The 11,618-nt window shown below is 49.0% G+C and overlaps 1 protein-coding gene across 21 annotated transcripts in view; it reads left to right on the plus strand.

The window, feature by feature from the left end:
• Window positions 1-11,618, plus strand: part of BRD4 (bromodomain containing 4) — a 228,353-nt gene that overhangs the window by 214,982 nt on the left and 1,753 nt on the right. For 19 of the 21 annotated variants that reach the window (XM_073319258.1, XM_073319263.1, XM_073319261.1 and 16 more), the window contains 5 exons: window positions 2,258-2,370; window positions 2,634-2,793; window positions 3,056-3,186; window positions 9,985-10,196; window positions 11,327-11,546. In XM_073319258.1, the coding sequence (XP_073175359.1) occupies window positions 2,258-2,370; window positions 2,634-2,793; window positions 3,056-3,186; window positions 9,985-10,196; window positions 11,327-11,546 (836 nt within the window). Of the gene's footprint in view, window positions 1-2,257; window positions 2,371-2,633; window positions 2,794-3,055; window positions 3,187-9,984; window positions 10,197-11,326; window positions 11,547-11,618 lie in introns of those variants that run through there. The other 2 variants (XM_073319274.1, XM_073319277.1) reach the window with 2 other exon arrangements.

Consider the following 11,618-nt stretch of genomic DNA (forward strand, 5'->3'; position numbering starts at 1 on the left):
AGGCTTCCTGATTCTGTTTGGATTTGAAGTTCTCGTGTGCCGTTGGCAAGCATGTTGGGAAGTTCCCCATGAAAGGATCAAAAGTGCATGATTGCCAGTGTAGTATCTGGTAAAAGGAAATAAACTGAAGTTAAGGAGGATGGCTGCTGAGTATTGTTTACTAGCCAAGCACTTTAAGTTGTCCCCTTGGGTAGTTTATTAGATGTTAAAATACAAATAGTTAGAATCTGGTGACAAGAGCCAGCATCTCCAGAATAGCCAAGCTAGCATTACAACACTAAACATGTACATGTATGCTAGCCCCCAGCAAGTGATCAGATGGCAAGCAGCCTTGCCAAAGTGCTTTCCCTGCCTTAATGACAGCCCTTCTGGGGTATGCTCCAGTGGACGCACCGCTGAAAAGGAAATAAAATGCCTGTGACTGCGTGAGTGATTCAACCCAGATTGGGCGGTGGAAAGTCTCAAGCGAAGTGCTCAGACTGGTCCCTGAGACATAGACAGAGCCTTGTCCCTCCTAGCTATGGGCAGATTTTAAACCCTTGTAAGATTATTTGAGCTGATGATGGTGTCGCCTAGTCTCCCTCATAGTGCCCTTGATCAAGAATATTTTCTCTACAATCTCTAACAAGCTTTGTTACAGGATAATAGTGCATATGAAGATGGGTATTCATTTCTTGTGTGAAGGACAAATATATTTTTCTGTCTTAAATATTTAGCATGAATTCTTTTTGCTTCTCTTTACCGTTGTGTTGTTTTAGATATGTAATGACCCCTGGCTGTTGGGTGGAGTGCTATTTTCAGAATGTGCTTTTAATTTTTTCCTCCTATGCTAAACATTGAACTGTGTATGTAGGAGAAATAAGAGGAATGTGTCAGTGGCCTTCAGCCATCATACTTTGGGTTGTGACCTTCTCAGATGTCAATGGATTGAGCAGGATTTTGATGGGAGAGGAGAGGCCTCCAAAGAAAACCCAGGCATTGCAAAAAGTGTTACAGGTTATTTAGTGATTCAGGAGGTGGTTCTCTTTAGCACCAGGCTGGTGCCCTCAGCAGGGTGCTGCTGGAGGTGCTGTCTTTCCAATTAAATGTAAAACTGAGGCTCACTTTGGTTCATTAAAGATCTCTAGTTAGGGGTGTTTGTCGTGGTGCCTTGGTTAAATTCTAATTGGAATTAGTACATCCTGCCTCTTTCAAACCCGGCCACCTGTAGTTTAAAATGAATGCCATAAACCATCATATAGGGTTTCTGAGAGTTGTTACAAGCGACGCCAGGGAGCTATAACAACAGAGGGCAGACAAATAAAGAAGGGTGCAGACAAGTGAAATTCAGTTGCTTCCCTCGCACCCATGAGGCAATCTGCTGAGCACCTCTCTAGTGCCTAGCGTGTTGGCTGAGTCCAGCCAGAGCCTGAAAAAGGAAAGCTCACTTCCCTTATAAATTTCAGTAAACATCAAATGAAATGGATGTCTCCAGGTGCTCCCTCAGTTCTCTGTGCCCTAAAGTGCATGTGTGATTCCTGAACAGAGATCTTGAGAGACTCTGGGGGCATAGAAATGTAAGGGGAGAGTTTTAAAATAGTAAATGTTCAGTGATTCTCAAATGTTCTGTGGTTCAGTGGAAGAAATTGCATAGAGGAGCTTACAAATTCTTTAAAATAGGAATGTATTTTGTATGGAGGTTTTCCATTCCTCAGAATGAAGTCCATGGGCTTCATGGCCAAATCCAAAGGGCAATCCAACAAAATCCTTTTCACTTGCCACTGCCCAGCCACCTACAGCCCTTGTGCATTGTGAATGTGCCTGTGACAACCATGGCACTGGCCTGACACCGGACTGTAAGAAGGCTGGTGGGAGGTTCCCCCTATCTGCATACCACTCCATGCAAGTCTGGCAGGCTTATGGAGAGGAATAAACAGATGCAGCTAAGTGTATGGCTCTTTGTGTGCTGATCTGGGTGACAGAATCTTAAAGTTGCTCTGAATTAGGGCTTAGGGTTAGTGTGAATTAGTGTGGCAGTGCAGCCCATGTGACAGCTGGAAGTACTGAGGGGCAGGACTAGACTATGGAAACTGCCAACTGGTGTGGAGTCTTCCTATGTTTGTAAGGTGAGCCTGGGTTAAATTCAACCTGCAGACGGTGTCAGTCCTGTGCAGCAGCATGCTGCTCGATCTGACTCAAGGACAAGTTCTCGCCTCGGTTAATGTTTGGATAAGCGATAGTGATGACAGGTTAACTGACTGGTGCTGAATTGTTCCAGGTCACTTGAGAGAAGCGCCTTCCCCTCTCATGATGCATTCCCCACAGATGCCCCAGTTCCAGGGTCTGGGCCACCAGTCACCACCTCAGCAAAATATCCAGCCGAAAAAACAGGTAAAGGAAGGCATAATCTGAATGTGGGGTCCCAAAGGGCCTGCTCTCAAAGCACAGGGTTCCCAACCTGTGTTGGTAGCTTGGGCTCATGCCCCCAACGGTTCACTCTCCATGAGCATGCATTAGAGGCTAGGCCAGCCCCATTGTGGGACTCTCATGGTGGATTGTTCAGGATGTTACTGGCTCTGTGGATGTGGGATGGACTTCCATCAAGGAAGGTGTTTGGATGGTGACTGACCCATCTCAATGTGCTAACATGGCAGGAGCTCAGAGCACCCTCTGTCGTGCAATCCCAGCCCATGGCAGCAAAGGAAGAGAAGATGCATTCACCGGTCATCCGAAATGAAACATTCAGCCCCACGTTGCGACAGGAACCTCCCAAGCACCCAGAGAGCATCAAACCCCCTGCACATATCCAGCAAAGTAAGTTAGAGCCCCTGCGGTGTTAGTGTTGAAATGTGTATTTTGGGTGTAACATGGGCTACGATGAAGGCTGAGATGGAGAAATGGACTGCTCATCACGGTGAAAGCCTGAGAGTCTACACCTCAGTCAATTGGCCTGCCCTCGATAGTGGGGAAGGAAGGGACAGGATCACTCCCTGAATGCTCTAGGAAACTCAGATACCCTGACAGCCTGCAGGAATGGTCTTTTGCCCTTACCGTGGTATATATGTGTGTGTTTCAGGAACAGAAATGAAACCAATGGAGGGTGGGCGGCCTGTAATCAGACCCCCTGAGCAGAATGTGCCGCCACCTGGAGTACAGGACAAAGACAGACAAAAACAGGAACTGAAAACACCTGTCGCTCCTAAAAAGGTAACAATTCACCACACCTGGATGCAGTCAGTTTGTGGGAAGGGGTTATTTAGTCCTGCCGACACTCCAGCATTTGGTCTATATTCTTTTTTGCGAAAGGGGCACAGAAACTCTGAGCTACTAGAAGAGGCTGAACTCAGTGTAAAGCCCCTAAAAATTCGAGGCCAAAGTTGTCCCTTCTCTAACAGTTTGATCTACTCAGCTAGGTCCCCCATCCTCTTCTGCTTAGGACACAGGTTGTGGTGCCTCGAAGCGGACATGGCCTCATGTCTTATCCCAGATTGAGCAGACCTGTCCCTTCATGCCAGGGTGGGGCTCACCAGAGTAAACTAGTTTTAGTGCGCGTATGCTCGCTCTCTCTCTCCCCCCGCCTCTCCTCCCCTCCCCACCCGTGTTGGGGGGCGGGGAGGGAGGCAGCACTGTTATCCTCACTGCTTCATGAAGGTTTGGGCCCAATTTTTTAATGTTAAAGTGATTGTACAAGAGAATTTGGCCTGGCTGAGAGCTGTGAGGACTGATAGCTTCTATCTGCAGATCAGGAACAGCCTGGGCACAGCAAGGCAAGCATCTCCCACCTGTGTCACTGAGATGCAGCGGGAGGACTCCCTGTGTGTGGGAAGCGAGCTCAGTCTCTGTGACCCATTCGGCCCTACACTTCTGGCCACAAATGGGGGAAACGGATGTGGTGGTTTGACGATATGGGAACCAGGAGCTGTAAAGTGAGACTACCAACTCATTTCATACATGTCACTGTGAACAGCCTTCAGATGGTAACATCACCTTCTTCAAGTAATGGTCCCTATTTGTGTTCCACTGAGGGGTTAAGCATGCACACTGTGTGCCCAGAGTCGGAGAATTTGAAAGTAGTGTCTGTTGGTCCCTTCATGCGCCCTGGCTCACCTTGTGCTTCGTCCAAGGTATTAAAGGGAGGGGCTGACCAACTGTGACTCCAATTCTTCTCACTGCCGCATGGTGCAGGTCGGAACTTTCAGTGTCCTCCTCTCTGGTGCATCTTTAATAAAGATAGTTGTACATAGTTTTACCCAGGTTTATGGTAGTTTTACCGGTTTATGGTAGTTTTACCAGTTTATTACCGTTTTTACTGCAGTTTTAGCACTTAGTTAAGATAAGATTGGGGTTTGTTTTTTTCTTCATACAACACCCTGCCTGGTACCTGTGTGCAGGTACTGGACTATGCCCAGGATTCTAGGCTTCAAACTCTGCGCCTCCTGCCCGCACTTCTTCTCCATCAGTGATTAACCCAGTGCTGCCTCTACTGCTTGGGGGAAGCTCACATCACATTCAGGTTCAGTATTTGCCAGTCCTTTCCCAGCCACACCCAAAAAGGCCAGACCCTCCGCTTCCGAAAGCACCACATAGAGCTCACCATGAGGTCTCACTCAGACCCAGGTAGGGAAACTCCCCCTGTATATCGGCCTGAATCAGTGAGGAACGCACACCTCCCATTACCACATCCAAAGCCTGTGGAGGCATCTAACTGGGAGATAAGGAAGCATACCATAAGCATGGTACTAAGTCTTGCTCAAAGTCAAAGAAAGTGGACGCTCCTTCCATGAGTTCGAGCCATGGGAATGGAATTCTCACTAAGTCTCATAGGCATGAGAAGAAGTCCCACAAGCAATGGAATCTGGTACTTCCAAGCACCTGTCCAACAGTACCGTCATCACCAACCCTCCACAAGACATGGGATCCTCCTGTTCTGGGAAAGTCCATGCCACCGGCACTGATAGCAGCCCAGGGAAAGGGTGCCTGTGATACCGGGGATATCTGGAATTGTACCTGAACCCCAGGACATGTTCGCCTTGCCAGACCCAGAGTCACCCCAGCCAGCCAGCCCTTCCACCTCTAGAGAGAGGATTTCTCCACCTCAGGACATTTCCCCAGAACAGGTCCTTTCACCGTCCTCTCTGATGATCTACACCCTTCCGCCATTTCTGACAGTACCACCATTTGAACCAGTCTGCCTTCTCCTCCTCTGAAAAATAGGAACCAGGAGAGGAACCAATTATGTCCTGTCACCCCTACGTGTCTTCACAGAGACTACCACATCCATGGCAGCATCCTCCATTTCAATGACCTCAGAGCCATTGGTACCTCATACCGTGGGGGCCACCACAACCTTCCTCGGATCTGGCCTATTGGCTGTTACTAGGGACCGGGTCCCAATACCTCCCCTTAGAACCAGCCTGGTCCACGAGGGAACATTTTGCTTGCCTCCTGCTTAAAGTTTCCTTCTAGCAGACGCTTGGATCTGTTGGAGGAAGAGGAACACCTCAGTGCTGCCAGAATTAGTAAGTTTTCCCTCTTCATCTCCAGGTGAAGCAGTGACTGCAGCATCCCCTTCGCCTCTGGATGACTACAGGCAGTTTCAAGGAACTGTTGCAGAGATTCTCAAGGGAACTCCAGTTTCCACTGGAAGAAATCTAGAAACCTGGGACCAGCCACAATTGCACTGCCTATTACTGAGGCTATTCTGGAGCCTGCCAGGACCGGGTGGCACACCTCTCCCACATGTATGGCTACCCCAGAGGGGCCAAAAAGCATTACGTTCTTGCTAAGGGGTCTGAGTGTTGTGTATGTCCATCCCCCCGTCCCCTCCCCCTCCCACTTTTTTTTTTTTTTTTTTTTTTTTTTTTGCATCCTCCTCCAAACGCCCTAGTTGTCCAGGCAGTGACTGCACAAGCCAAGCAACAGCACCCTCAATCTATACCTGCTGATAAGGAAGGCCAACATTTGAACCTTTTGAGACACAAGATATTTTCCTCAGCTAGCCTTCAATTCTGTATCGCGAACTCTCAGGCATTACTAGTCAAGTGTGACTTCCTGAATTACAGCAAGTTCCAGGAATTTACTGATAGTCTGCCGCAACACAATTGGGCTCACTTTCAGGCACTTACTGAGGAAGGGAAGCTGATAGCCAGAATAGCCCTCCAGTCAGGGGTAGATGCAGCAGATACCTCTTTGCAGGGCCATGGCTGTGATCATAGTTATGCAGTGTGTGTCTTGGCTCCATTCCTCTGGTTTCCCGAGGGAGGTACGGAGCACTGTTGAAGACCTCGCTTTTGATGAATCCCATCCTTTTAACCAAAAGACAGATTAATCGCTGCATTCCCTCAAGGACTCCAGAGCCACCCTTCACTCACTGGGCATCTACGCTCCTGCCCCCAACCTCAAATTCCACCAGCGCTATAGGTCCCCCACAATTTTGCCTTCAAAGACCACCTGAGCCTCCAAGGAAGCATCAAAAGACTCCGCTACCTCGCCCCCTCCTGGGCCTCCTTTGCAAGCTTCAGCATCACAGCTAAAACTTCCAACCAAGAAGTATTTCTGACGCAAGCCCCAACAACTATGCCTGACACCTCACAAACACACTCCCCCCATTGGGGTCATTTAGCACTCTTTTCTCATGGTTGGAGTGCGATGATAATAGACAAATAGGTGTCGAACAGCATCCACCAGGGCTATACGAGTTCGTCGAATTACCTCCTCCAAGACCGCCCTCCATGTCCCTCTTCAGGGACCATCCTCACAACTGCATTCTCACCCAAGTGGTGAACTCATTACAACAGGAAGCAGTGGAACACACACACAGAGAATACCGGGGAACAGGGTTTTACTCAACTTACTTCTTGATACCCAAGACGAAAGGCGGGTGGAGACTAGTCCTCAATCTCCAACATCTGTCGGTTCGTTCACAAGCTCAAGTTTTCAGTGGTCATGCTGGCAGCAATTATCCTATCCTTAGAAAAGGGCCATGTGGTTTACGGTTCTCGATACAAAAGTTGCTTATTTTCACATTGATATCCATCCATCCCACAGATGTTTCCTGAGATTCATAGTGGGCACCCACTATTTCCAGTGCAGGGTGCTCCCTTTCAGAATAGCCACTGCTCCAAGTCTTCACCAAAGTTTTTTCCATCTTTGCAGCCTTTGTCAGACATTAGACTGGCTTCTAATTGCACGATCCAGACAAGAAGCCCAAGCATCAACCTCCATGTTGCTCAACTTCCTTTCATCCCTTGGAGTCATCATCAACGTTGAGAAATCAATCCTAGACCCCACACAGTCTCTGAACTTTGCAGGAGCTATCATCAGTTCGGCCACAGTACAGGCCTACTTACTGAAAGACTGGTTCCAGACAGTGAAATCTCATCATAACTAGCATCATGAGCAATCATGTACCAGCCAGGACTTTCCTGTCCCTCCTGGGCCACGTGGCTTTGCGTACATACGTGATCCCATTTGCACAACTCCACCTTTGCTGCCTTCAGACGTGGCTCCAGTATGTTTACTCACCAAACTGTCATTCCCTGGATTTCATGCTGCCATCCCTCCGATTGTGGTCAGAGCCGTGTCATGTATGCATGCGGGTTCCCTTCCTTCCCTCCTGCCAGACAAGAAGATCATCACCAATGCATCCCCATCCCCACATGGATGAGCACATGACACAGGGCACATGGTCTCCCCAAGAATCCAGGGTGCACATAAATATCCTGGAACTCCGAGCTGTAAGAAAGGTATGCCAGTCCTTTCTTCTGTTTCATTCACTCCTGTCATGGTCTCATCACGTCAGACAACGCTACTGCTGTTTTCTGTATTAACAAACGGGAATAAGATTGGCCTCTCTCTCTCTGGACTTGGTGCATCAATCACCAGATCTCTTGTCTGCAGGCTATCATCCAGGAACACAGAATGTAGTCTCAGACTCTATCAGCAAACGTTTTGCAATTGACCACGAGAGGGAACATCACAATTCAGTAGTACACAGCATCTTCACCTGATGGAGGACCCTGACCAGACATCTATTCACATCACAAACAAACAGCAAATGTATCACATACTGCTCCAGAGAAGGCCTCAGTCACCACTCTCAGGGTGATGCTCTCCTGCTTCCTTGACCAAATCAACTACGCCTTCTCTCCTCTACCTTTCCTGCCTCAGGTACTGCACAAGATCCAACAAGACAGAGTGATTGTCGCCTGCTGGCCCAGGCAATTCCAGTTTCCCAATCTCCTCCACATAGTCATTCTGTCCACCAATTCCCCTCCACAACTTCCCCAATCTCCTGACCCAGTACAACAGCGAGATCAGGCATCCCAATCCACGTGCACTCCACCTCAGAACATGGTATTTGGATGGGCATTTGCTTTAGCATGCACATGCTCTCCTGCCGTGCAAGACATCCTCTCCAGCAGCAGGAAGGGCTCCACTAGGCAATGTTACTGAGCCAAATGGAAACGTTTCTCATCTTGGGTCCAACAAAAAGTACTTCTGCCTGAACTGATGGGGATCCCCCCAATCCTGGATTATGTTCTGTCCTTGAAGTCGTCAGCTCTTGCCTCAACTCTTTGAGAGTCCACCTGACGGCAATTAGCACGTTGCACCGTCTTTACACACCCACTAACCACTAGGTTTTGGAAAGGCCTCATCACAACCTCTCCCACCCAAATGATCACACCCCAATGGTTACATGAATCTAGTTCTCTCTATGCTAACAAAACCACACTTTGAACTGTTACCATCGTGCTCTATGTCCCTCCTTTCCATGAAAGTTGCTTTCCTTGTTGCTATCACTTCTGCGAGAAGGTTGGTGAACTTGAAGCTATGATAGAGGATCCGCCTTTTATAGTGTTTGAGAAGGATCCTTTCCCTACGTCTCGACCCAAGGTTTTATCAAAGGTGGTCTCCCAGTTTCACATCAGTCAGTCTATTCACTTAACTGTTTTCTTCCTGAAACCACACACATCTGCAGAGGAACATCAACTCCATTCTCTCGATGTCTGACAAGCTCTGGCCTGTTGCTTGCAGAGCACAAAACCAATCAGGAACTCCCCTATGCTGTATATGTTATAGTAGCCGAAAGACTCGGGGGACAAGTCATCTCCACCGAGAGGATCTCTAAATGGATTTTGGATTGCATTTGGGTTGCACTCTGCTACCAACTGTCAGGCCGACCTATCTCCACAGCATTGCAGGCTAACTCCACGAGAGCTCAGGCTTCGACCATGGACTCCCTTCAGTTAGGGACAATGTAGAGCGGCCACCTGGAGTTCTTACACACCTTTGCAGCACACTATCTTAGTGTAGGACTCAGCAGCAGATATCTCCTTGGGCATGCCTGTTCTCCACACAACCATTCCTTCCTCATCCTTGCACCCTCTTCCGACTTAAGTACTGCTTGTTAATCACCACCAGTGGAATAGTAGGGATCATCACTCGAAGAAGAGGTTACTTGCCTGTAATTGGAGGTTCTTTGAGATGCGTGGTCCCTATCTGTATTCCACTTCCCACCCTCCTTCCTTTCTCCTACGGATCTGTCTGATTCGCATTGGAGAAGGAACTGGTGACATGGTCCGGTTCACATCAGCCTTTATCACCTTGGCTGGAAGCACAAGGTGAACACAGGCGCATGCACTGACCGATGCACACTAATTTCAAATGCTCCGACTGCAGGTGCATGGTTCGCATGCGTAACCCCTCTGGGAATACAAATAGGGACCACGCATCTCGAAGAACCTCCAGTTATAGGTAAGTAACCTCCTCTTTCAGTAACTGTCAGTCTGTGCTGGATTGAAACAGGTCACAAGTGCTGAAGGTTCCCTTCAGCAAATGATTTTGGGGGAGTTCTGTGGCCTCTTACTAAGAACTTAACCATAATGCCTAGCACTAAGGTTCATGCCAGACTCATGCTACTGTGTGCTGTTAACATTAGCTGGGAGGCTATGTCTGCTAGTTATGGCCCAGTTCATCACTAATGGTGCCTTCTTGACTTCACAGGATCTGAAAATAAAGAACATGGGCTCGTGGGCAAGCTTGGTCCAGAAACCCCTCACGACTCCGTCCTCCACAGCAAAGTCCTCCAGCGACAGCTTTGAGCATTTCAAGAGGGCAGCGCGGGAGAAGGAGGAGCGGGAGAAGGCGCTCAAGGCTCAGGCAGAACAGGTGGAAAAGGAGAAGGAGCGGCTGAGGCGGGAGCAGGAGAGGATGAGGTGAGAGGCCTGCACATCTGTATTTCATTGCTCCTAAAGCTTGTCTCTCTAGGGTACCAAGGTGCTGTGAATGGGGCTATGTCCCCATTGGGGACAATCTCTTCTGCTTTTTGCTTCACTTGTCAGCTTGGTGTCTTGGAGCCACTGCTGATACTTTGGGAAAAGATAGGTTTTGCAGCAGGATCAACCAGAAGATGGTGAGGATAGGGCTGTCTCCACTGCCCTTTTGAGGGGTATACCAGACATGGCCCTGTTGTCCAGGCCACCTTTTCTCTAGCTCCCTCGGGTTATACCTCAGCTCTGTTAGCCTAGACGTGTGGCAGCACTTACATGCTGCAGTGCAGGGACTCTGAACATAATCAGTGTGTGTAATATAGCCACCGTTTCCCTGGTGGGCTCACGAGGAGATGGGCTCCTTGCCCACACAAGAGCCAGTGCAAGTTGTAGAGCTCCAGCATCATACTCTATTCACAGTTCATACCACTGAGGTATCTGGGTGTGCCACTGGATAACAGCTGCTGTTTCCTCCTCCTTAAGCTGACTAACAGTACTGTTAAGCAAGAAGCAATATGAGCAAGAATCTCTCTATGCTAAGCACTTCCCATTCCACAGTGTGGGTGTTGCAAAATGGGCGGCTTGACTATGCAACAAACTCCACAGGGAGAAACCCCTTAGCTGCCCATTCTCCAACTGGGATCCTCAAGGAGCGCTTGCTGGGGGAGATGGCTGGACATATGGTGCTGGCTGCTCTTCCTCGTTTCCAGCTGCTACCTGGCATTAAAAATGTAATACATTGAGTCCTTTCCTCAGAGACTTCACTATGTCAGTGATTGCTGGAGTTCCCGCAGGAAGGTTATGGGATCACAGTGGGGAAGGGAGGCATCCATGAGAAGCTCTAAGATATGGGTCACACTAGGAACAAGTTTGAAACAGCCAAATCTGAGACATCCCTTCCCACTCTAGAAGGGTGTTTCCTCAAATAGTCCTTCATCACAGCAATGATGAGCCAGCCCTGGGTGTGGAAGAAGGACCCAGCAGTACCCCCGTAGAGCTGTATTAGAAACTGCCATGATGCCTTATGTGGTTGCACAAAGCACCCCACCATTCTAATGACACTTGGGTCTTGGCAGGAGTCGTGATGATGAGGATGCCCTGGAGCAAGCTCGCAGAGTTCAGGAAGAAGTCCGAAGACGCCAGGAGCAGCAGCACCAGCAGCAGCAGCAGCAGCAGCCAGCTGCAGCCTCTGCGCCCCAAGCACAGAGCTCTCAGCCACAGTCCTCTCAGTCTATGCTGGATCAGCAGAGAGAGATGGCCAGAAAACGGGAGCAGGAGCGAAGGCGCAGAGAGGCGGTGAGTGGTGGGGGGATATTGGGCACTCTGATGTGGGGCTCTTTGAGGCAGATGCTCCGGCAATGAGCTGAG

Source organism: Lepidochelys kempii, chromosome 20 (genome assembly GCF_965140265.1).
Source record: "Lepidochelys kempii isolate rLepKem1 chromosome 20, rLepKem1.hap2, whole genome shotgun sequence".
Taxonomy (NCBI): Eukaryota; Metazoa; Chordata; order Testudines; family Cheloniidae; genus Lepidochelys; species Lepidochelys kempii.